At 46.7% G+C, this 21,960-nt stretch overlaps 1 protein-coding gene across 2 annotated transcripts in view; it reads left to right on the top strand.

The window, feature by feature from the left end:
- Nucleotides 1-21,960, top strand: part of LOC119176032 (uncharacterized) — a 113,412-nt gene that overhangs the window by 40,427 nt on the left and 51,025 nt on the right. Inside the window, exon 2 of one of the 2 annotated variants that reach the window (XM_037427140.2) lies at nucleotides 2,239-2,292. In XM_037427140.2, the coding sequence (XP_037283037.2) occupies nucleotides 2,239-2,292 (54 nt within the window). Of the gene's footprint in view, nucleotides 1-2,238; nucleotides 2,293-14,939; nucleotides 15,130-21,960 lie in introns of those variants that run through there. The other variant, XM_037427141.2, reaches the window with a different exon arrangement.

Raw genomic sequence — 21,960 nt, 5'->3', positions numbered from 1 at the left:
TCGCTCTCTTGACATTTGCTTTTTTCTGTAGCGGCAGGCATCTTAAGACGGTTAAATACATCACTAGGAACAGTGGTTATGAAAGTTAAATTAATCAGCTTTTTAATTAGTGGAGTTAGGCACTGAAGTCATATGGAAGAATTAATGTCTTTCTTGCGAAGAACAGATTGCCACTTTGAGGTTTCGGAAAAGCGGCCTCTAGTATTAGCTGCGAATTAATGAAATTCTCTCCAATTCTGCGGCGAAATCGAAACGCGAAAGAACGCAACTGAAATGAGGGAGCGTTGTTACATCAACCATCAACCGACTTGGTTGTGCGTGTGTGCTGCGCTCGCGATTACAGCACGCATGACGCACGTACGATAACGAACATTGAAAAACTGTATTCCTGTAGGCACCGTTTTCAACAGTGACGGCATTGTAGTCGTCTGCTAGTTGCGCTCATCGGTTCTTTGGTTTCGGTTTCGCCGCAGAATGTAGGAGAATTTTGTTAATTTGTAGTCATTACTTCAGGCCGCTTTTTTTTTTCAAAATCTCAAAGTGGCAATGCGTTTTTCGCATCGAGGACCTCAATTATCTCATTTGACCTAACTCTACTACTTAAATGGTTAATTGATTTAACGTGCCTAATTGATGTCATAAATTATGTCTTCAGCCCCCTTAAGATGCCTGAAACTAACGGTGAAGACAGCGAGCAAATCGCGTCTTTTTTCTGATTTTTAAACAGTATTGGACACGTTTCTTGAAACACCCTGTATATGTTATGCAGGTTGTTTCTAGTTGCGATGCTATAGGCTATTTCTGCGTTGATTCTCGTCGTATAGGGATTCGAGTTAAGCCGTCGTCGTTGGCGTATAGGCCTTCCATCGATTCGGGGTTCTCGCAGTCGCCGTTTTCCTGTTCCCTAGCCCCACCGCGTTGGTCTATAGTGGCTGAGGTACTCTGCTGCTGACCCGCAGGTTGATTGATTTGATTGATTTGTGGGGTTTAACGTCCCAAAACCACCATATGATTATGAGAGACGCCGTAGTGGAAGGCTCCGGAAATTTCGACCTCCTGGGGTTCTTTAACGTGCACCCAAATCTGAGCACACGGGCCTACAAGACCCGCAGTTCGCGGGATTGAATCCCGGCGGCGCCGGCTGCAATTTCGATGCAGGCGAAAATGCTGTAGGCCCGTCCGCTCACATTTGGGTGCACGTTTCCGCAGCCCTCCACTACGGCGTCTCTCATAATCATACGGTGGTTTTAGGGACGTTCAACTCCACATATCAATAATTTCATGTTTTCTAGAGCTGTCACAATGTACTCGGGGTCTTCGGCTAAGAGCCATCACACTGCAGCCATTTGTTCGGCTGACTGTTGCTTTATTCTTTTTTAACAGAAGTTCTCTGCGGGATTCACCCAATTTCTGTGGTGCATGGCCATTCATTACAGTTTTGTGTTACGGGGTGCACAAGGAACGATCTCATGAGCAGCCTCGCTGTCAAACAACTTTCTGCCTCGACCACCAACGTTGTTCTAGTAACGTTGGCGGCCATGAGGGTGCAGAATATTTTCGCGCTCATTATACGACAAAAGGGCACTGCTAAAAGACCCTCTATTTACTGTCACAGTGTACACAGTATGCGTTGCTTTCAACCGCTATGGGCGGATTACTGTCTGCCCAAGAGAGTTCTTGTTAAACTCCGTAATCTGCGAAGGGAAAGCACAGAGCTATATTGCTTATCGACGAGAGTTTTATTGGATGAGCATGCATGCCACAGGAACCACGTAACGCAGACGAAAAACGTGCCTGGAGTATATATCTATATATATACTGACAAGCTGTGGGCGCGTGAGCGTTTTTTTATAGCGATCTACAAGTACACCGCTTTCTTAGCTCACTATTATGAGTGTGCAATATCATAAAAGCGTAGAAATCGAAAAGAGAATCATTGGAGGCGCAGTTCCAAGAGGACAAAAAAAAGAGAAAAAGACACCTTACGAGATAAACTCAGCCGGTTTGCCGCGGGCAATCCGCACTCCACAGCGCGTGTGAGACCGTGTCGGGAGCTGCCGTAAACAGTCACACGATTTACGCAACGAAAGGGGTGAACAGCCGAACGCGTTGCTCTAACCGCATTAGAAGAACAAAGGAAAATGCGGTTGCAACGAGAGATCTTTCAGTGTTGCATTTGTTTTTGCTCTCACACGTGCAGCGTCACCTCATGAGCGTTCTTTTGTCTTGTCTTTTCAGATGGAAATAGGCCTGAGCGAGCCCTGCATGCCAAAGGAATGGTGGCCGAACCGAGTGAATACCCTCTTTCTCACCTATTCCACCGCGGTGGTCCGAGTTGGGCGAGCCGCCACGACAAGGGCGGCTCGTGAATGGGCGGGTCGTGACAGTCACCGCGAGGCGGTGGGGCCAAAAAGGTCCTGGGGCCCGTCTCTTTGGCGAGGTCACGACCCTGCCGCGCCAGAGAGCACGGCACTGAACCCGGGCGCCGCCAAGAACGGCCGATATTACGCCGGTCGAGCCAGATGACTTGCCCCGAACCAGGGCCGCCGCCCCAGCGGCGCGCTTTACCGTAATCCGGCGGCTGCGCCCTTGCTCGCGAGAGCAGCAACGCCGTTATACCGGTCGTCAGTCGCAGCTTCTCGCGCAATGATGCACATTCAGTGCACGAGGACGTGTCAAATTCGAGGGATGACGGGGTTAGTTTTCCGCGCGCTTATTGTCGTCTTCGAAATCGGCTGCACCGTCGGTCCGATCAGGTCGCCTGGAAGTAAACTGGTCGGTATTTCTCACCTGGTGTCATATAAAGGGCGTCGTCGGCGTACCAGTGAGATAAAAGAATGGCATTGTAAATAGTATTTCCCGGTGCGAGGGCACGTGCAATTGCTCTTTGCGGAACGCATACATCATTCTTTTAAAGGATGCTCAACCACATATAGTACATCAGTTTCGCACATTATCAATACTACGATAAAAAGAATATGAGAGCAATATAAGAAAAGGTAAAAAAAAGCGTTCCGGATGTCACCTAGTCTGCGTTATTTACTTGTGTTTCTCGAGAAAAATACACCAAAATTAGTGCGTCAAAATGGTACATAGCGAAAAATAACAGCGTCGACATATAAATCAGTAAGAATAAAAAAATAGTTTCATGTTACGAGGATAAGTGTGAAACAGTACAGGATGGTATACTTGAGCTCTTGCGGTTGATGTCCTTGCGCGATATCAATTGAAAGGTGGCTCCACTTGTCCCAACTCAAGTCCTCCACCTGAGCATCGCCATATTCAACCAACTCATTTATCCTGAGTCTCTCATTTGTCTTGATCTGTTTGTTTTGCTAGTAGTAGTAGTAGTAGTAGTAGTAGTAGTAGTAGTAGTAGAAGTAGTAGTAGTGTACTTGTTGTAAAAGGAAGAAAAAGTAACTAACCAAAAACGTTGTCTTAGGAATAAGAACACCACCGACGAATGCGAGCCGCCACGGGGTTATCCCATGCGAGCCATAACGCCCCCCCCCCCCCCGCATGGTCGATGAAGCGCGCAGAATATTAAAGGCGATGCTTGTCTACAAAACATTGTTTTGATATCGCGCCAAGTGTGTAAAGGTATTATTGAGCCGTAACTTAATTGATAATAATATTACCTGGCATGACGTCAAGAAAACAGCCTGTGGCAAATCTATATACTGCTTCTCGCATCTTATTCAATAATCTGCATACGCTTTCACGTATGTCTGCGTGCCTCTTACCGAGCTCAGTCCATCCTCCTCCTCCTTTTTTTTATGAAAGAGGAGGAGGAAAGAAAGACACGATGGTCAACCAGACACAAGCGGGGGAAGATACGAAGGAAATAAATGAACACAAGCAAGCAGTCGGGGATATTCCGTTCCCTCGCTTTATTTTATTTTGACCACACATTGTTTTTCTTCCAAAGGAAAGCACAAGAACGAAATTCCCAAGAATCTCCAGCAAGGCGCTCTATAATATATTTCTTTCTGATTATCCGTTTATGCTGTACAGTATGATGGTTAACGTATGCTTGGGAATAGAAAGCATACCTATCCCGTTTGGTATATTTCTGTTGGCGTCTTTAAATGCGTTTTGCAAAAACGACTTTGACCCGTTTCGTCAACAAAATATACCATGGGTTTTCCTAATTTTGGGATGACGGCAGGTGCGATACAAGGTGAAATTATGCACAGTAATTCTCCCATGCAGCACTAGATTTGTATGGCGCTTCCTATCGCGGTTACTTCGCAAATTTTCATCAACTCGCTAAATGTTGCGAAGCGACACTGACATCTGCATTAGTAACAATGGGAAACTGTAGTAATAAAAAATTTAAACACAGCCTGTGCAATGCAGACCTGATACTTCCTACGCGCAATGAGCATTAAGCGACTTGCGTCCTTCTGACGGATAATCAATGACTCTTTTTACTTTGATGAGGACTTCCGTGCAGGTTACACACCTGTCATGGTGCGAACTGAGTTATCAAATGAATTTGAAGGAAGTCACTATCAATCAAAAGAGTACGCATTCTGCGCTTCTCAGAATCAAAGGATCATTGCTCAATTAAAGCACGGGGAAGCCTGACAGGGAAGACTCACTCTTTACGCTTCACCAGTTCGATGGTGTTTGTAACTCGACATATGAACACGTCGCTGTACGTATACAACTGGAATCAAAGGTGCATCTAGCTTTTCTCAAATATACGGTGGCAATTACTTGAAAACGGCCCAAGTCGAGTTTTAGATCCAAATGCGTCTGAGTTCCAAACCCCAACAGCGCTGATGTTTCCATCAGTTTCAGCCAAAGCCTTCGTCCAGTTAACATAGCATGCGAAAAGAACGTCCGGTTGTTGGGTGGTATACAGGCAAGCACCGCCACACCATACGCGCGCTTTGTCATCCACCGTTATCAGTGCGAGGCCATGGCTTTGTGATGTTCATGAAAACGTACACGAGATATCAGTCGGCGTTGGCTAGCCCCGACCGATATCCCGTGTACATTTTCAGCGTCGGTTAGAGGCAGCTTGTCAGAAATCCAGTCGTCGGGTTCATGCAAACGCTAGCGTCTCAGACCGAGTGAGCGCGTCGAGGCAAATTTGTTGAGCCCCGTCTACATCGGGTGGTTTTCCGAGACCGTCTGCCTAGATTCAAGTTGACACGGTCAGATCGTGCTCGAGTCGCATGTTATTTCTGTTTCTGACTCGATATCCTCGAGTCGAGTTCATGTAAATGAAGCTTACAATTGTAAGATGAGAGATTTCGTGCAATGTTGAATAGAGGACATCTCCCTGGGTGCGACCTCCTCGTACTCTGCGAGAAAACGCCACGGCAGCAGCGTCATACCAGGGCGAGTCGCTCGACGTCGCAGTATACCGCAGTGTGCACCAGGCGAGCAAGCAAGCAGCCCGTCACGCGCGACAAGCCCAGAGCGAAGGTGACGCGCGGGGATCCGCTTGGGCGCCCTGCTGGCGTCGAAGGCGAAAGGCCGCGCTCTCCCCTTCCTGAGCCCGCAGGCGACCCAGTTTCTCAGTCGTTGAGACAGTGCTTACCGTCGTTACACCTGCCCGGAATTAGCATACAATTCGGTCCGCCGTGGTCTATGGCACCGACTTGGAGCGGAACATGACTGGCAAGACGCGGGTGCGCGCCCGGAGCCGAAGCCTCCGCTGGGTGACGACGAGGAAGCGCGCTGCCGGAAGGGCCGCGGCTGCCAACCGCGACAGCGGTTACTTCAGCACTCTTATCGGACGCGCCGGTAACCGCCGGACAATCGAGGCGTGACCACAGGCAGTGTATACCTGCGCCGTTGTGTGCCAAACATCTCGCGCAAAGCTTTGCAGGGCACGTCTTCCGTTAGCAGCTGCGTCCCAATGCGAGCGGTATATGTAAACACGCTCTTGCACCGAGGATTTGGCGCATGTTGCGAAACACGTTGAAAATGATAAATTTGTTGCCGTTAAATCAGTGACTGCATTAAAGGAATCATGTGGCTTTGAGAAGCAATATACGCATTTTTAGACTGAAGACTTCTCAACGAAATTACAAACTTCGAAGTGACAGCAGTATGTGTCGGTGTGCTCACCACTGTCACGCTATAAATATATAGCGCGCACTTTCGTGTAGTGTTAGAGACTGCATACTTGTGTATAACGGAAGACGATTTGAGCTGGCGCTTCTTGTATAGTGACATGTGCGCACACATTCGTTCAAACGGCAGATCTACGTGGCCGGCGCGACGAAAGTGATCCGGCGAAATCGGGCCGACCGCGCTCATCCCGCCTGGTTCATTTGCGCAAGCGCTGATCAGCGGCGGCCGTTCAAGCGCGGCTGGCCCCCTTTCGCGTGCCTCGTCACGGTGGCCAGGAAGTGGGTGCCGTCATCATGGTCCGATCGTAAACACCGCGCGCCCTGCGACATCTCGCACCGGGCGCAATGCTGCGTTAGGCCGTGCTGCACCGGCGCACGTTACTGTGACAGATTGCATTCGACGCATCCAGAGTTCGCCGCTGTGTGCATATCAGCGCGCCATTGTTCCGGCCTCCCGCTGGAGCGCAGTATTGCGTCTCCGATGCGAGAAGAATTGACCCTAATCTCCCGCGGTGTAGTACTCCGAGAAAGAGCGGCCTGTTACCCTGCTGCCGCCGAAGTGGTTTTACAAGCCGCGATCCTGTAGTGCACACCTGCGAGGTCAGCCGCCGCGAGCCACTGCATGCCAGGCGCTTTGGAGAAATGACCGCGATGCTTCATCTCGTTTATCGCAAATCTTTTTTTTTTGTAAGTATTGTACCAACAGATTCTCGAGAACTTGAAATGTCGAGCGTATCGGGTTCACTATCAATCAAAATTCGTTCGCTTGCTATCACTGTTAGTATAGTATCTTGACATTTCTCAACCAAAGTCCAAAATTACACATGTAGAGTGAAAATCAACCTGTCCGCAGCGGCGGTAAAGGGGTTACGGGGCTCGGCTGCTGAACCGAAGGTCGAGGATTCGATCCCGGCGGTCGCATTTTGATGGAGGCTATAATTGGTAGAGGCCCGTGTACTGTGCGAAGTAAGTGCACGTTAAAGAACGTCAGATGGTCAAAATTTCCGGAGCCCTTTACTACGGCGTCTCTTATAATAAAACAACCCCAGGTAATATTACAAAGGTTCAAGCCTGAAGATATCAATCATTCATAAGTGCCCGCTACATGATGGCTTGCGTTTTACGAAGTAAGCTAAAGATCCTACGAGGCTAAATCAGCCTAATGTTTGGCAGGCTAGTAGCTTCGTACTGAAATCGTCAATACACAGAAGGCAAGAATTATCCCATACAATCCGCGAAAAAAAAAAGGTGGAGGGGGGCTACATCGCACAATATAAAAGAGTACAGGGGGATAGGTATAACGACTCACACTATCCGACGTCTTCGACTTGACTTCGTCCATAAGGCGCGCAATCACACGGACCAAACGCTCGCCACAGTCGGCAGCGCTTTTTGCTGATTATTTGGCATACATTCTAAAATGAGCACATGCGGTGACAGTGCCGCTTTCGAAAGACTTCCAGAAAACTAGAGCCGAACGCGTTCGGCCGCCTATACGGGTCACACCAGTTTGGTACCATGACATCCATGCTACTGCGGCGGGCCGGAAATATTGTCGTCGACGGGCCTGATTCCTGCCTCGTGAAAGGCTCGCACAACGGACGTGACACTCTCAACAAATCGCACCGGGGTGCCGTTTCATTCAGTCATCGTAGCAAGATCATTGCGAATCGATGCACCAACGTGATTTGCCGAGAGGTGCGATTTAGCACAGCAATATAAGAAAAAAAAAACAAGTTATCGAAAATGCCAACAGTGCCGCGGAAGATGATCGCCTCGAAATACGGCCGGTGGTTGAAGGAGCGCTGCATTTACCTTTAGGTAACCGGCAACGTTCTTTCAACTCGGGTAGGCTGAAGGTGTCTAAAAAGTGCCCTATAGATTGTTACCATCAATTTTGTGGTTGAAAAAAATTGATCAGGTCCCGTGCTCATGTGGCATACGCATAAATGTTTTCGGCGAGGGTGGAGGGGGCATCTTATTGAGCTGAAGTGGGAGTCAGGCAAACAAATGCTCATTTTGCGCTCTGCATGCTATAAAAAAAAAGGGGGGGGGGGGCATAGGCCTGGTGTGCCAACCTCTGGTTATGCGGTAAATCTTTGCGGTAAAACCATCTGCGCAGGGAAAATGGCCCTAAACGTGTCCAGCTTACCTACAATTACAGCCACTTTAAGGTTGCGTAGATGACCATAGCGATTTCAGTGAATTTTGAAGGCTGCTCGTGTCCCAATTATCTCGAATCCTGTGGTTTTCTCTGCACACACCAGTCTCTTGACCGTGATCATTTTGCCTGTTTGTGAAGGTTTGGTTTCTTCCATCAAGAGTAAAAAAAAAAAGACCAGGTTTAATAAACTTAGATGAGAAAGAAAGAGGACGCGCTGCTGTTCTATATTATTATAATATTGGTGAAAGGTCAGTTCTAGGCATGCTTCGAACAATAGAGGACGCGTCGTAACAAAAGTTGACAAAGTTAGAACAGCCAAGCAGGCTAAAGGGCTTCGCGAAGTCAATCATGGGAACAGGTACGTGCTAAACGTTTGCTAAACAGGTTGTATGTGCCGTTCCATTGTCAATAGACAGAGTACGGCGGACGAACGAAGCGCTGTGTCACTTCGTTGACAGAGCACGAGGCATCCCTTCGAAGTGGTGCGGCATTACGTCTATCTGGATATTGCATGATTGTCTCCCCGATAAAATAACTATCATACTGAAGTATGCGATCGAGTCAGTTGACGAGGGCAAGTGCGGAGGTTTATAAAGATTACTTATAAATGTACGTACAAGACATGTATTGACGAACATGTCTGTCTGTCTTAATGACGAAGAATTTCACATGTATCGGCCACCCCGCCACGATGCTGTAGTGGTTATGGCACTCGGCTGCTAACCTTCAGTTCACGGGATCGAATCCCGGCCGCATTTTTCATGGAGGTGAAAATGCTCGAGGCCTGTGTACCTATTAGAATTAGGTGCACGTTTAAGAACCCCCATGTGGTCGAAATTTTCGGAGCCCTACGCTATGAGAGACGCATCATAATTATATTGTGGTTTTGGGACGTTAAACCCCAGATATTATAGTAAGTATCGGTCGTGATTGTGCGTATTCTTTTTACTGCTTCGTCAAGTTAGCCGTGCGTTTCGTGCGTTTTATTTCTTTTTAATTAAGTTCATATCTAAATGCATGGCATTTCTCTTTTTTTAATGTTAAGAACCATCACTTCCATGACGTTTCCATGACGTGTGCTTTTTGTCATTTTTTTTCTTTCTCTCTTTCTTTCTTTGGTTTGTTTTGTCTCTGTTTATTTTGTCACTATTTTACACTTCGTGATGAGGTCACAGAACGTTTGTTGAAACGTAACAATGAAAATAATGAGAGGATAGCCAGGGGTGGGGGGCTGATATGCCCCCTCCTCCTGATTTCTTTTCATATTTTGCATGTGCGTACACACGCACACATAAAGACACGTGTACGACGTCTCTCTCCTACATATGGTTGTTTTGGGACGTTAAAACCCCACGTATAAGGTATTGGCTAAGCTTGTGCTAAATGTGAGTGGTTTCATCCAATAATAGACTAGCGCGCGCAAAACGGGACACAGGGGAACAAGACGTCTTTGCGTTGTGAGTCGGTGCCCTCTCCCCAATGGAAAAAAACAAGTGCTCCTGTAGGAAAAGAAGGTACCCCGGCCTGGCGCTCGTTGTCACTGACAACCAAACTTGTTATCTCATTCAATTTAGGCCCGTACTCTGAAACGCTCCTTACCTCAGACCCTTTCCTTATCGTAAGTGAGGAGCCCTTCATGAAACCATACCTTAAAGAGCTCTTTGAGGAAGCCAGCGTGTTCTGAAATCTTCCTTCGACCTTGCTTTGTTAAGGGCCATCTCGGTAAAATAAGGCGCGTGTTTCACAAGTCTCGGATCGAGAACAGTTTTGAAATGCGTACTAAACGTTCGTCTTTAAAAAAAACGCATAAGGAATGTGTTTTTCACGTACCGATGAATAATAAAGTGTACATTGCTTTATCGCGTTTCGGGTGCACAGAATTTTCTGTTTATTGAAATTTCGCCTGTTGGGGGGGGGGGGGGGGGCAGTATGGTCGTCAGTCTTGGAGCTTGTTCCTTTCATCGATGCATTGCAATGGCCCATTTATGGTAGCGAGCAATAAAGAACACTTAAGGAACTTGAGAAATGGGTGAGAGTGGTCTCACAAACAGAGCAGGGTTGAGCATGCGAAATCCCTCAATTTGGTGCAATTTCATTTTGAATACACGTGCATCTAAATTATCATGTTTACATGCAGAGCAAGGGTGCGTAAATCGGGTCGTGCATCGCGCATTTGTGGGGAGACAGTGGGGTGGTTCGAGTTTGCGTTCTGTTGTCATAAATGGTCGGAATATTTGAAGAATATGTATCCACCCGCTCAAGAAACATGAAAACTTGCTTCCACCCGAAAACTTGCTTCCACCCAATAATCTGCGAACAAATCGCCCTCTTCTGCGCAGAGTAAACATGTCAAAAGGGCTGTTGTTCGGGCTTGCTTCTCTAACGCGTTAAACGAGTCTGTCTGCCTCAGAGTAGACGCCAATTTTCAGGCTAAGGTCACTCACCTGAATGTCTCATAACAGCGGAAAACTAATCTCAGCAGCCAAGTCTGAAAGCAGGCGGCCCGTGTCGTTCTTTCCCAGCCAAGAAGTGAATTGTGGCTTAATCAGGAGAAGCATTAACCTACAAGGATTTCAGAAGTCCTTTATGAAATGAACCACCTAACCGATTCGTGGTATGTCGGTCGACTGCGAAGACATGTCATCTGTGAACAAAGAGGAGAGTTTGCTGCACCCGCGGGCTCGCTCAGACTGCGGTGATTTTCTCCTACGTGGACAACTGCCCCTGAATCATTCTGGGAGAAGCTGGAATGAGTATTTTCTGCTGCCCGACGGCTGCGACACGTTAACAAGGTCGCCAACAACACACTTCATAGCGTAGAATCGCGTAGTGATTAGCAGCTTTAGCTATAAGGCTCTCCTCTGTTATTTCTCATGTTGAGGCACAGCTATTTCAGTATGTGCACCACGGACTGCTTCGAGAAGCGATACGATGGTTCAACCGATTCCTTGGTTAACGAAAAAAGCAACAAAATTTCTCTCCGTGTCAGCTTCTTTAAGTTCGATCACTGGTAGAGTTATTCTCAGTGGCGCACGCTTGCTATGCAGCGATATTAGCACGCTCGCTGTAGCTATCTTTAATAAATATTCTCTGATTCCCAGCGCCTTCTGCCAAAACTTACGGATGCACCACGCGCTGGACACCACATATATGATCGCAAACCAAAAGAATGACTTAAAAAATGGCAGATCCCACGTACAGTGGGAATCGATTATATATATGCGAAGCACGAATGAGGAAGGTTTATATGTCACTTTAAAGTCGGCACAACGTTACGAGGCGGCCGTAAATTATGCCGTACGTGACTTCCATGTCATACTTATCATGTTTGGACGTGTCATTTACCTTGTTCGTCTATTCACGTCACGTGATATCACATTTGGTATATGTGAAGCTGGCGAAATAGCCGCAAGCGCAATATGAGCGTGGCATGTTGTCATGCTCTTATATGACACGCATGTCATAATTATCATGTTTGGACGCGTCATTTACTTTCGTCATTCATTGACGTCACGTAACACCAAATTTGGTATACCGTATACATGAAGCTATAGCGAAACGACCGTGAGCGCACCATGAGCGTGGGTGGCGTGTAGTGATGACTTACCAGACATGCATGTCCTGATTTCCACGTTAGGATCTGTCACTTATGTTTGCAAAACAGTCACGTGATACCATACCAGTTTTGCAATATGTCATGTGAACGTAACAACCGCCATAGCAGCAAGACCACGAAATGTAAACCATGACATCCATGTCATGATTTTCATGTTATGACTAGTCATTTATGCTTGTCATATAGTCATGTTATGCCATACCAATTTTGGTATAGATACCATTATCAAAATGACCAGGAGAGCTAAAAGTCGTAGGCGGCTAGATAGATAGATAGATAGATAGATAGATAGATAGATAGATAGATAGATAGATAGATAGATAGATAGATAGATAGATAGATAGATAGATAGATAGATAGATAGATAGATAGATAGATAGATAATGTGGGGTTTAACGTCCCAAAAACACCATATGAATTTGAGAGACGCCGTAGTGGAGGTCTCCGGAAATTTCGACCACCTGGGGTTCTTTAACGTGCACCCAAATCTGAGCAAATGGGCCTACATTTCCGCCTCCATTGGAAATGCAGCCGCTGCAGCCGGGATTCGATCCCGTGACCTGTGGGTCAGCAGCCAAATACCTTAGCCACTAGACCACCGCGGCGGAGCGGTTAGAATTCGGAGGGCGCGCTTCGTTGAGCGCTCGTTTGTGACAACTGTGAGTATCTATCTATCCCTCTATGCATCTATTTATATCTAGCCGCGTACGTCTGGGTGCTTTCGTGATCACCCCCTTAACTTAAGGTAGACCAAACTTAGTATGGGAAAGTAAGATGGCTTGACGATTATGACTGGCTGGTTATGACACTAATAACATCATAATTCTGTCGCGTACGTCGTCAAACCCTTTCCTACAAACCTGTGGCACTTTGACAGTTTATATCTATTACAGGAACGGCGAGAATAGACATGGGTAATTTTAACGCGTGAGCGTTAAGAAAAGCTGACATCGGCGGCGATGACCCGACGAATGCAAACAACAAATGTCAAGGCTCCAGCGGAAATCGAACCCCAGCATCCTGCGTGGCAATCAAGTATTGTACCACAGAGGCACGCCATTTATTGTGGTGTCATCCGCTTAAATTGATTTATGTAGCAGTGTCCAGGGCTACCATCTTCGCGAGCACCAGTGCTTCTCAGATAAGCTTACTGCTTGGTGTTGCTAATATTCATGTTTCCATTGGCATGTACGTAACTGGACACAACTGGTTATATAAAACTGGTTATATGAAACATGTTCGGCTGTTTAACACGAGCACGTGAACGCATTTGTAAATATCTTTAGTGCACTTCATAATGTTTCACTTAGTAAAAAAATAACAACATAGTCACCTTCCATCCGCATGCTTCGCATAACGTCGATTCGCAAGGTACGTGGGATCTGCCGAATTTCTTCGTCCCAGTTTTTCTTCTTTATTACCAGGCTACGGTACAACGATTCGTTAGAACGGGAAAGGCACCACACATCTCCGGTGACCGGGTACTTTTACAAACCTTTAGAAGTCACCGGATAATTCGTGACCCCGTAATCCGCGACCCTAAAGCCATTCGCGGAATACGCGGGTAACGGATCTTCGTAGTGACTTCTCGAAGCTCCCATAGTCTTAACGCGATGCCCAACCACCTCATCATATATCCGAACAGATTCCAATAACAACCTGTTGCTCGCACCGCACCACTGTAACTGCGGGTGGACATCGCACGAGGATGCAGTTCTACTTTGGTGAGAAATCCTGTTTAGTGTCCCTGTTATGAATGATGAATGCAAGACCTCGTTTTGCACGGCTTTGTTGGTGCCGTGGTTATCAGACGTTAACCGCACATCGTAGTTATCTATCGACTCTTGTAACTACTACGGTACGTAAAAACTGCGTTTGAAGGTCGAACAATGCTTGAGGGAACATCATTCGTATTCATCGGGAGTTACGATTATTATATTTTCCTAAACGTTGCGTATCAATTTCAGAACAGGTAAGTGTTATGCACATGTTTTCAGGAAATATTGTTTTACGTAGGTTTCGGTAGACAGAGCGTATGCTCAGTTTTTTTTTTAGCTTCTCCTTTAAGGAAAACATTTATTCATCTGCGGTCCATCTTCGCCCAGAAATGGACGCACCTGTTAGATCTCATCCTCACGTGAGGTCTTAGTGGAGCAGCCTACGTCGGCAGAACTCGCTGCCTTCATTGTGGAACTTTGGCTTTGGCATCCCCTGCCATGCTTTTGTAGTAGCTTCATCGTAAACAATCGTGGAAGCTGTATTTCCGGGGGAAGAACCATGCGCTTTCCGGGGAATTTGTAAACAACCGTTACTTCGCTTGTTTCGTGTGGCCTACAGTCGATTTCTCCTAATGAAGAAAAAAAAATTAACTAGCGAAAAGCTTTCAAAGTGCGCTGATGCATTCCGTTCGCCGGCGGTGGATTTCATGTCGGACGCTGTTTTTCACTCCCTGCCGATATTGATTCCGGAAAGTCGTAATCGCACATCTTGGCGCTCTCAATGAAATCGGTTCGCGGGCTCCTCAGCAACGCAATGCTGCACCAGCTGCGCTTGTGCCATATTTTCTTCTTTCTTATATTCATACACATTATCTATTGTGCAGTAAGAGAAGGCCGTAGCCAGCTATAGGCAGATGATGGCAGGCGCCGGTAGCTGCGAGCGAAGGAATGGCAAAGAAACCCAGCATATGCGGGGATATTGGTGCAAGCAGGTAAGTAGTATTTGCGAAGGCCAAATGAAACCACCGTTTCAACCTGATGTCGGACACCCGGCAATGCGGAAGCAGAGCATCGCGGGCAGGTGCTTCGGGCAACGGCCCTTTGGCGGCACCTGGAGTGCCAAACAGCTGGAGCCGACCACGCGTGGTCCACTCAATGGCCAGCCCTCTCCCGCTTCATTGAGGAGCAGAGAGGAGGTGACGTCCGCCGAAAGGAGGTTAAGACGCAAGGAGAAAGTGGGAGGGCCTCGTAAGTCAGGTAATCACTGACGTCACGGGACCTTGGAAGCACATGCAGTTTCCCGCCGGCGAAGGGGGCGAAGACGCTTGCCTACAGACGCGTCGCGGGCAAGTTGCGGTGCGGACGGACGTGCGCTGGGTCCGGCCGCTGCTGGATACACTGCTCTCACATGTTGGACGTTGCCGCTCTCTGTGGGCCGCCTGCAGGCAAAGACGCTCGGCGCGCGCTTGGCTGGATTAGTGTGTGCGTCGTAGCCACTCGGACCGGGTCGCCCCTGCTGCACGGATGACTCTGGGAATGGTGAGCAACGGATTACGAGAAGCGTGCTCGTGCGACGTCAAGGGGCTGCTGCTGGGCGGCACGTTCCCTGAGCGTCACAGGAGCATGCGCCTGTTCGTGTTAGGTTAGGTTCACACTCTGATTTTCTTTGTTTAGCTTCTTTAATCTCGGCAATGGTGGTGTTGTAAGTTGTTTGTATTTTCGTCATTCTGGTTTCAATATATACAAGGATAAGTCGTCCAGATTCCCGCTCCTTCAGTGAAAGTTCCAATTTTATCCTTGTGTTCTCGGTAATTCTGTGTTGAGAATACAGGCGCTGCGGTTAAGGCATTTTAACCTCCCTCGTGTTTCCCTATACCTACGTACAGTGATTAAAGATAAATTATTTCGAAGCAGATCTACGCGCTCTTCGGTTGTTCCAAACAGCACTCGTCCACCGGTACAGTTTCCAGCATTATGCGCAAGATTCCCCCTTCCGCCAAAGGATGCGTGTTCACGTCCATTCACCTTCGAAGACGATGTCCGTTTCAGAATGCACTTATTGACTCCAACTTGCTTTTACTTGACCGCTCGTCGCTTTACGATGTCATCAAGATGCGGAGAACGCTGCTGCAACCTGCCCCGCATGATTAAGTTCCGTGTGGAGGTGCCTCCGTTGTACTAACTATGGCGGCGTTTTTCTTTCGTTTTCACATCATCCGCCGCTTTCCTCGAGTTCTTGAACTCACTGGTCGTATATTTCTCCCCGCTTTGTTTGTTTACCTGTGCTTAAGCGCGCGTTCACAATTTTCACTTGTTTCATCGTCATCGAGTTTTGAGCGCAAAAACAAGCAAGTTCGCACGGATCTCCGTTGATTAGCTTGGCTCCTTTGTGTGACCTGAAGATATGAGTCGTTTGCTTGAAAGCAGATGCTTGGTGCTATTTACACGAGTAAAAAAAAATATTTTTTAGTCGTGTAAATAGCACCGAGTGCACTGTACAGTGCTCACGGATTTAAACGCGACAGGGAACGTATACGTTTGTTTCTGTCATCTTCATCTTATGTGAAACCTGCGTAATTTTGACTCTAGAACACTCATATGAGAGCGGTTATTTAGTTTGGCTGCTAGCTTCCCAGCAACACGACGCGGCCATCTCGAGCAATTGGGCATTCCAGTAGTTATACCAAAGCTTATGTCACATTTCAGTGCGTGAGCATGTATACACGCTCGTGTATTCTTTTCCGCTATCGCGATGTGGGCGCCATGGAAGAGAGTCTATATAACTCGCGGTCCCGTGTTTAGCATCCTCGGCGGGCGTCCACCATTAGCCATGATGTAGCGTTGTAGTGCACGTTCCATTGTCGATATCAACTGCTTTCGAATTGACGCACATTGCTAAGATGCTTCTCGATGCACGTGTAAGCGCATCTAACGGCCAAAATGAATGTTTGATTGCGATACGGTGTCTATCGTGCCCCAAACGTCAGTTTCGCACATACGGCACTTTTTTTTTCTTTTTCGATCGCAGTTTTCGAGTGTGTTTGAAAATGCTCAGATTGTATTTTGTTTTTTGTTTAACGTACGCGTCTGCCCGCTTTTGATACGGGACACTATCCACGCCACTTTCGTTGTCACCAGAAGAATCACTCGGAACGCCCTTTTACAAAATTCGCCAGATCCGACGCGTTGTGGGAATCGATTTCGTGTGACGCAGTTGGCGAGTGTAGCAGTACACGCTAGATTAGCTTTGATCCAAGCATTACGTGGTGGATCGACGGACGTCACTGTGTAAATCGAGTAGTTGTGCGAGCGTGTTTATTTTGGCGACAGTGATTTGTGATGCTACGTAGTGACTGCAGATAAGGTTGTGCTGTATACCGAAATTCTAGATCGCGGCCTGTACAGTCACCGCCAATGTATAGAGCAAGCAGCGACGAACGTCCAAAGGCAGGCGAGTGACATCTCAAAGAAAAAAAAACTAAACATGGGTAGTAACGCTCATCGACGTTCGCTCGTCGTTGAGGTAATTCTGTTCAGATAATCCCGTTTGCTTACGTCACTCCCGGTAATAACTTTCATGCGTATAAGCGTAGCGGATGGTGTTGCCATCTGCTATTGCAAGCTCTCATAGAGAACAGCTCGTGATGCGCGACGTGTTATTTTTTTTTTCTGGACGGCAACGATCTCAGGGCCACTTCGGCTTGGCAGCGCTTTCCCCATGGTGCGGGCAGTGCTGCGCCGTGAGCGGCGAAGCCAACTGCGCCGACCGTCATCCGCGAAAGGCGTTGCACTGAGCCGCAATTGCGCAATCGGACGGAGCTTCTGAGGAGCCTCGCCGGGGCTGCAGATGAAAAAACTCTTGGCGCCAAGAGCGGAATTTTAATGTCGTGACCACGCTTCTCGGGAGGCGATTGGGCAACGTGTTTTGTCGCATTTCCAGCGTTATGAAAGTGCGAGTTCGCGCGAACGTGACTCGGGCCCGTTGCCCCGTAAATTCGAAAATAGATTGCTGACACTCTGCATGTCCCTCGCGTCCCTGGGCGCGAGATAAAAACTACCCCGTTGTGGCAGCGTGGTGCGCGCGTCGGTTGCTGAGGTCTTGGCGAAGTTCGTGGCCTAAGAACTCAACGTCGTTTACGGGTGCGCGGGAAAAAATATGCCTCCTGTGGGTATTTCTCGAAGACCCGTAATTCGAGCACACTCGTACCGACCGCCAGGGAGACCATGGTTGCGTGAATAGATCCTCGAGGCTCTTTTGTCTCATGTTTACAGAATGATCCAAGGGGTCACGGCTTGTTCGGTTTTTATTCGCATGAGCATAACGTTGCTGCGATTGCTATTATTACAGGTGTTGCAATCTTGATTCGTGGATCGTGCTTCGAACTCTGCAAGTGCAAGACTAATCGGTGGCGCAGCGGGAAATTATTTTCGACTGTGCGACTAGTGGGTCGACCTTCGCTGTCTCGGCGTGGCTGGGAAACAATGGCCTTTTAACATTAGGACAGTGAAAGGGGGGGGGAGGAAGCACTTGCGAGCCACAGACACCGTGCTGACAACTCGCAGACCGCTGTTACCTGCCCTCTTTTTCAGTGACGGAGCAACGGGCAGTCCCATTGCTTCGAAACTGTGGCTTAGAGATCACGGCGTTTTTCAATGACGTCATTGCGAGTCATCCAAGTTCTTTTCTTTTTTTTTTTTGACCGATAGCACTGATATGAGAAACAGAATTCAACTTGCGATGCATTATCTGTAGGTGCCATCTTTAATCACTATATGTTGCCTGCAAACGGATGATTTTTTTTACCTAAGAAGCAATGTAGTCTTCTTACACATAATCCAAGCCGTCGTCAGGGCGTCATGACCTGTGTAGTCTCCTGTGTTGACGTTATCGTTTGTGTTCCCGTCATTATGCCCTTGTTATGCTAGGTCAGCTACTGCTGATGTATGTATAGCGTTGTCTGATGGGCGTCGACTATTTTCAAAAAAGCAGAACTGCTGGACATCAAATAATTTGCATTTAAGATCGAAAGTATCAAACAGTTTCAATTTGTGGGAGCACAAATTTTACTTCTCGGGTGTGTTACATCAGAAATGTGTACTCTTATAAAGCGTTCAAAGCGAACTTATATGACAATTCTAGAACGTGCCATAAAATTGTTAGCTTGTTCACCGACGCGCGACACAAGGTTGGGTGTGCTAAAGAATTTTTTTTTATTTTCTTACGGAGCTTGGCTGCTGACCCAAAGGTCGTTGGTTCGATCCCGGTTGTATTTCGATGGAAGGAAAATGTTTGATGTTCGCGTACATTTCGATATCAGTGCACGTTAAACAACACCAGATGGTCGAAATTCCGCGACCCTTCAGCGTGCCTCGTTATCGTATCGTGGCTTGGGCATATGATAATGAATTGTAGTTTGAATGGAGCAGTGTATCATTTCTATTGCGGCCAGTGATGGAAGTGCTGCTCCAAACTGTTCCAAAAGAGAAATGCTGCTCCAAACAGTAATCTTTTGTTAGTAATTGCTCCAAAATGGCACTGAGAGAATGAGAATGACGAAATTTTACTGTCTGACCGGCTCATAAGCCCTAAAAAAAAAACTTGGAATACTCTGTGTATCATCATCCCAGTGTGCTACTAGTGTATAGCATTATCTCCTCTGATCTCATTTATGCAACAAGAATTGGTATATTGAGCATATAGCTCAATTGGCAGTTTTTTTTCCCCTCAGCTAGGCATGCAGGCTAGTGTCGTGAAATGCGAAAATGAGCAGGATTGCTTTTTTCTCATACTGATTATCTACTGCTTCTTTGGCAATGTGGGACTGTAATTGTTTCTAAAATGTGTAGCTCAGCTTTCCTGGTTTGATTAGATTTCTGCCACAAATACTATAGTATTTTAAACTATAGCTCATTTCACCGCACATTTTTGACAACCCTCCATTGTTTACTTCCTGAAATTTACATTGATTGTTGTCTGTTAAATATATATTTCGTAATAAATATTTGTATTCACGAGATGCTTCGACAATGCTGTGAACCACTAATATGCATGGCAAATGTAGTATCTGCTCCGAAAACACTCACGGCTGCTCCAAAGCAGTACTCTTCCTGCTCCAAAGTATGCTCCAAAAAGTAAAAAGTCACATCCATCACTGATTGCCCTACGGCGTTTTAAAGTATTGATATACTTCAGAACTGTACATATTCGCACTTGTTCCTTTTAAATGCCCTAGCTGATATAGTTTACAAAATTGTGATATCGCTAACTCCTTCAATTCGGTAAAGTAGGGCAAACAATTTATTCGTTCTCATTTAGGCATCTACTAAAATGTCAAGCTTCGTCGTTCTCTGGTAGCCATCAGTATTTATAAACTTCTCATGACGGACGTTTATCCTCCAGTAAAATTATTTTTTTTAAGTTATCGTGCACTGTTTTCTTTCGGCTCGAAGCACATGCTAAGATTAAATAGATTTTATTGTGAAAATGATGATTACGTCTCGCTCAGTACACAAAAAAGCAAAAAAAAAGCACTGCTGCGGCGGCTGCATTTTCAATGGGGGCGATTATTCTGTAGGCTCGTGTGCCCAGACTTGGGTGCACGTTAACGAACCCCAGGTGGTCGACATTTTCGGAGCCCTTCACTACGGCGTCTCTCATAATCATATGGTGGTTTTGGGACGTTAAACCCCACATATCAATCAATCGATCAACCAATCCATCAATCAATAAAAAACGCAGTACATCTTTTTCATTCGCGCTTGACTAGCGTAAAACGTTTTAAAATTCTCGCTAAGGTGGTACGCTGATTATTCAAGCCTGTTGCAAGGGTTTAAGCCTGAGAGAATCTTTGTTAAGCTACTGACCGAATACTTCTGTTTATTACCATGTTCACAGAAGCACTTGCAGAGTTTCACGAAAACGCCCAGTCGCGCTTTCTAGAACATTATAAATTAATGTGAAGTTGTAAAAATGCATGCAACGAAAAAAAACAACAACAACGCGAATGTTCTTGACCTTCATTTTATTGCGCACTACTCTGTCTGGGAAAAGTCACGTAGTACGTGTGTTGCCTTCGTTGCAACTGTTCGCGCACATCGTCAAAGCTGAGTGCTAGACGCTTGCACCTCACGTATTTATACCGTATACCTCCTGGTTAACATCCCTGCCTTTCTCTTCTCTCCATCTCTCTCACTGACTTGCACCGGAGACGTTACTGGACTGATCGAGGCAATGCCCTGGCTCTGTGCTGTGTTCCGCGTTGTCTGGTTATGATATTCTCGCGGGATACTGGCCTTTGTGAGCTTTTGTAAACAACTTTTTCAATTGTGCATGTAATGCGTGAACATGCGTTATTGTGTGTGTTGATCATCCCGGTAACCCGGTCTTTCATTGTTCATCATCTCGCATAGAGAAGCATGCCAAGCTTAGCGCTAGGCTTGCATATTGGGAGAGCTGTACGCTCGCATTTTTTTTTTTACCTCAGGGGTCTCTTTAATTTGACAGAACACTATTTTGTTCACGTAACGCACAAGTTAAGCGAAATTCAGTCTAAGATACTGATACTTTAGCTAAATATTTGTTGTGTAATGTCACCGCACTGGCATAGTTGAATATATGCCGTAGTCCTCTAGCTACTCATCGCAGAAGGAAACAAGAGAAGATGTCGCCTGACCAACTGCAGACTATAGACTATTTTACGGATCGATTTGAGCACCGCTATATTGGGCTGTTAACCTTTGTATTTTGTATCAGATGAATGAGCAGTGTTACGGTGGACGCATACGCATGAAAACGGTTGGAATGCCAGCTGTGATGTTTCATGACCTTGTTAATTCGCGTCACGATGAACAAAAACAAGAAACGATCGGCTTAACTTAACTGTCCAAGGTGGCGGTGTCCAGATGTCTTACGGAAGATAGTCGGAACTTTCTTTTTTCTTCTCCTCGAGTGCTGCTTCATCTTCGTTTGTTAACGAGCCCCGTTTGGGTGCACTTGCGCTGGACAGATGGACGAAAAGCGAGTGAATACTATAAGCAGAACCGAGCACTGCGTAGACATACACGTATGTGTACTTGCACGCAACGCAGTTCCTAGCTTCGTTTTGCTTTTCTCTCTTGTCCCGCCATTGTGGATGTCAGTGTATACGTTGTTCTAAAGTGGTGCACATTTTCTATTCTGGTGCGTAGAGAAGTGCGAGTGCATTTCTTTTATCTCTTTCCCAGTGAAGCGGAGTGAGCACTATTTTGCTTCTCTGACCCTCGCTTTCATTTATCTCTCCAGAGCACGTGTTCACCTCCCGAAAACTTGTTCGCAGTGCATGAATAGCAGTGGCTCTTGAATGGGGCAGAGACACTTGCAATTGAGAACTT

Source organism: Rhipicephalus microplus, chromosome X (genome assembly GCF_043290135.1).
Source record: "Rhipicephalus microplus isolate Deutch F79 chromosome X, USDA_Rmic, whole genome shotgun sequence".
In the NCBI taxonomy this organism is placed as follows: Eukaryota; Metazoa; Arthropoda; class Arachnida; order Ixodida; family Ixodidae; genus Rhipicephalus; species Rhipicephalus microplus.
The sequence above is the reverse complement of the archived record's forward strand: the minus strand, read 5'-3'. Positions and strand labels throughout refer to the sequence as shown.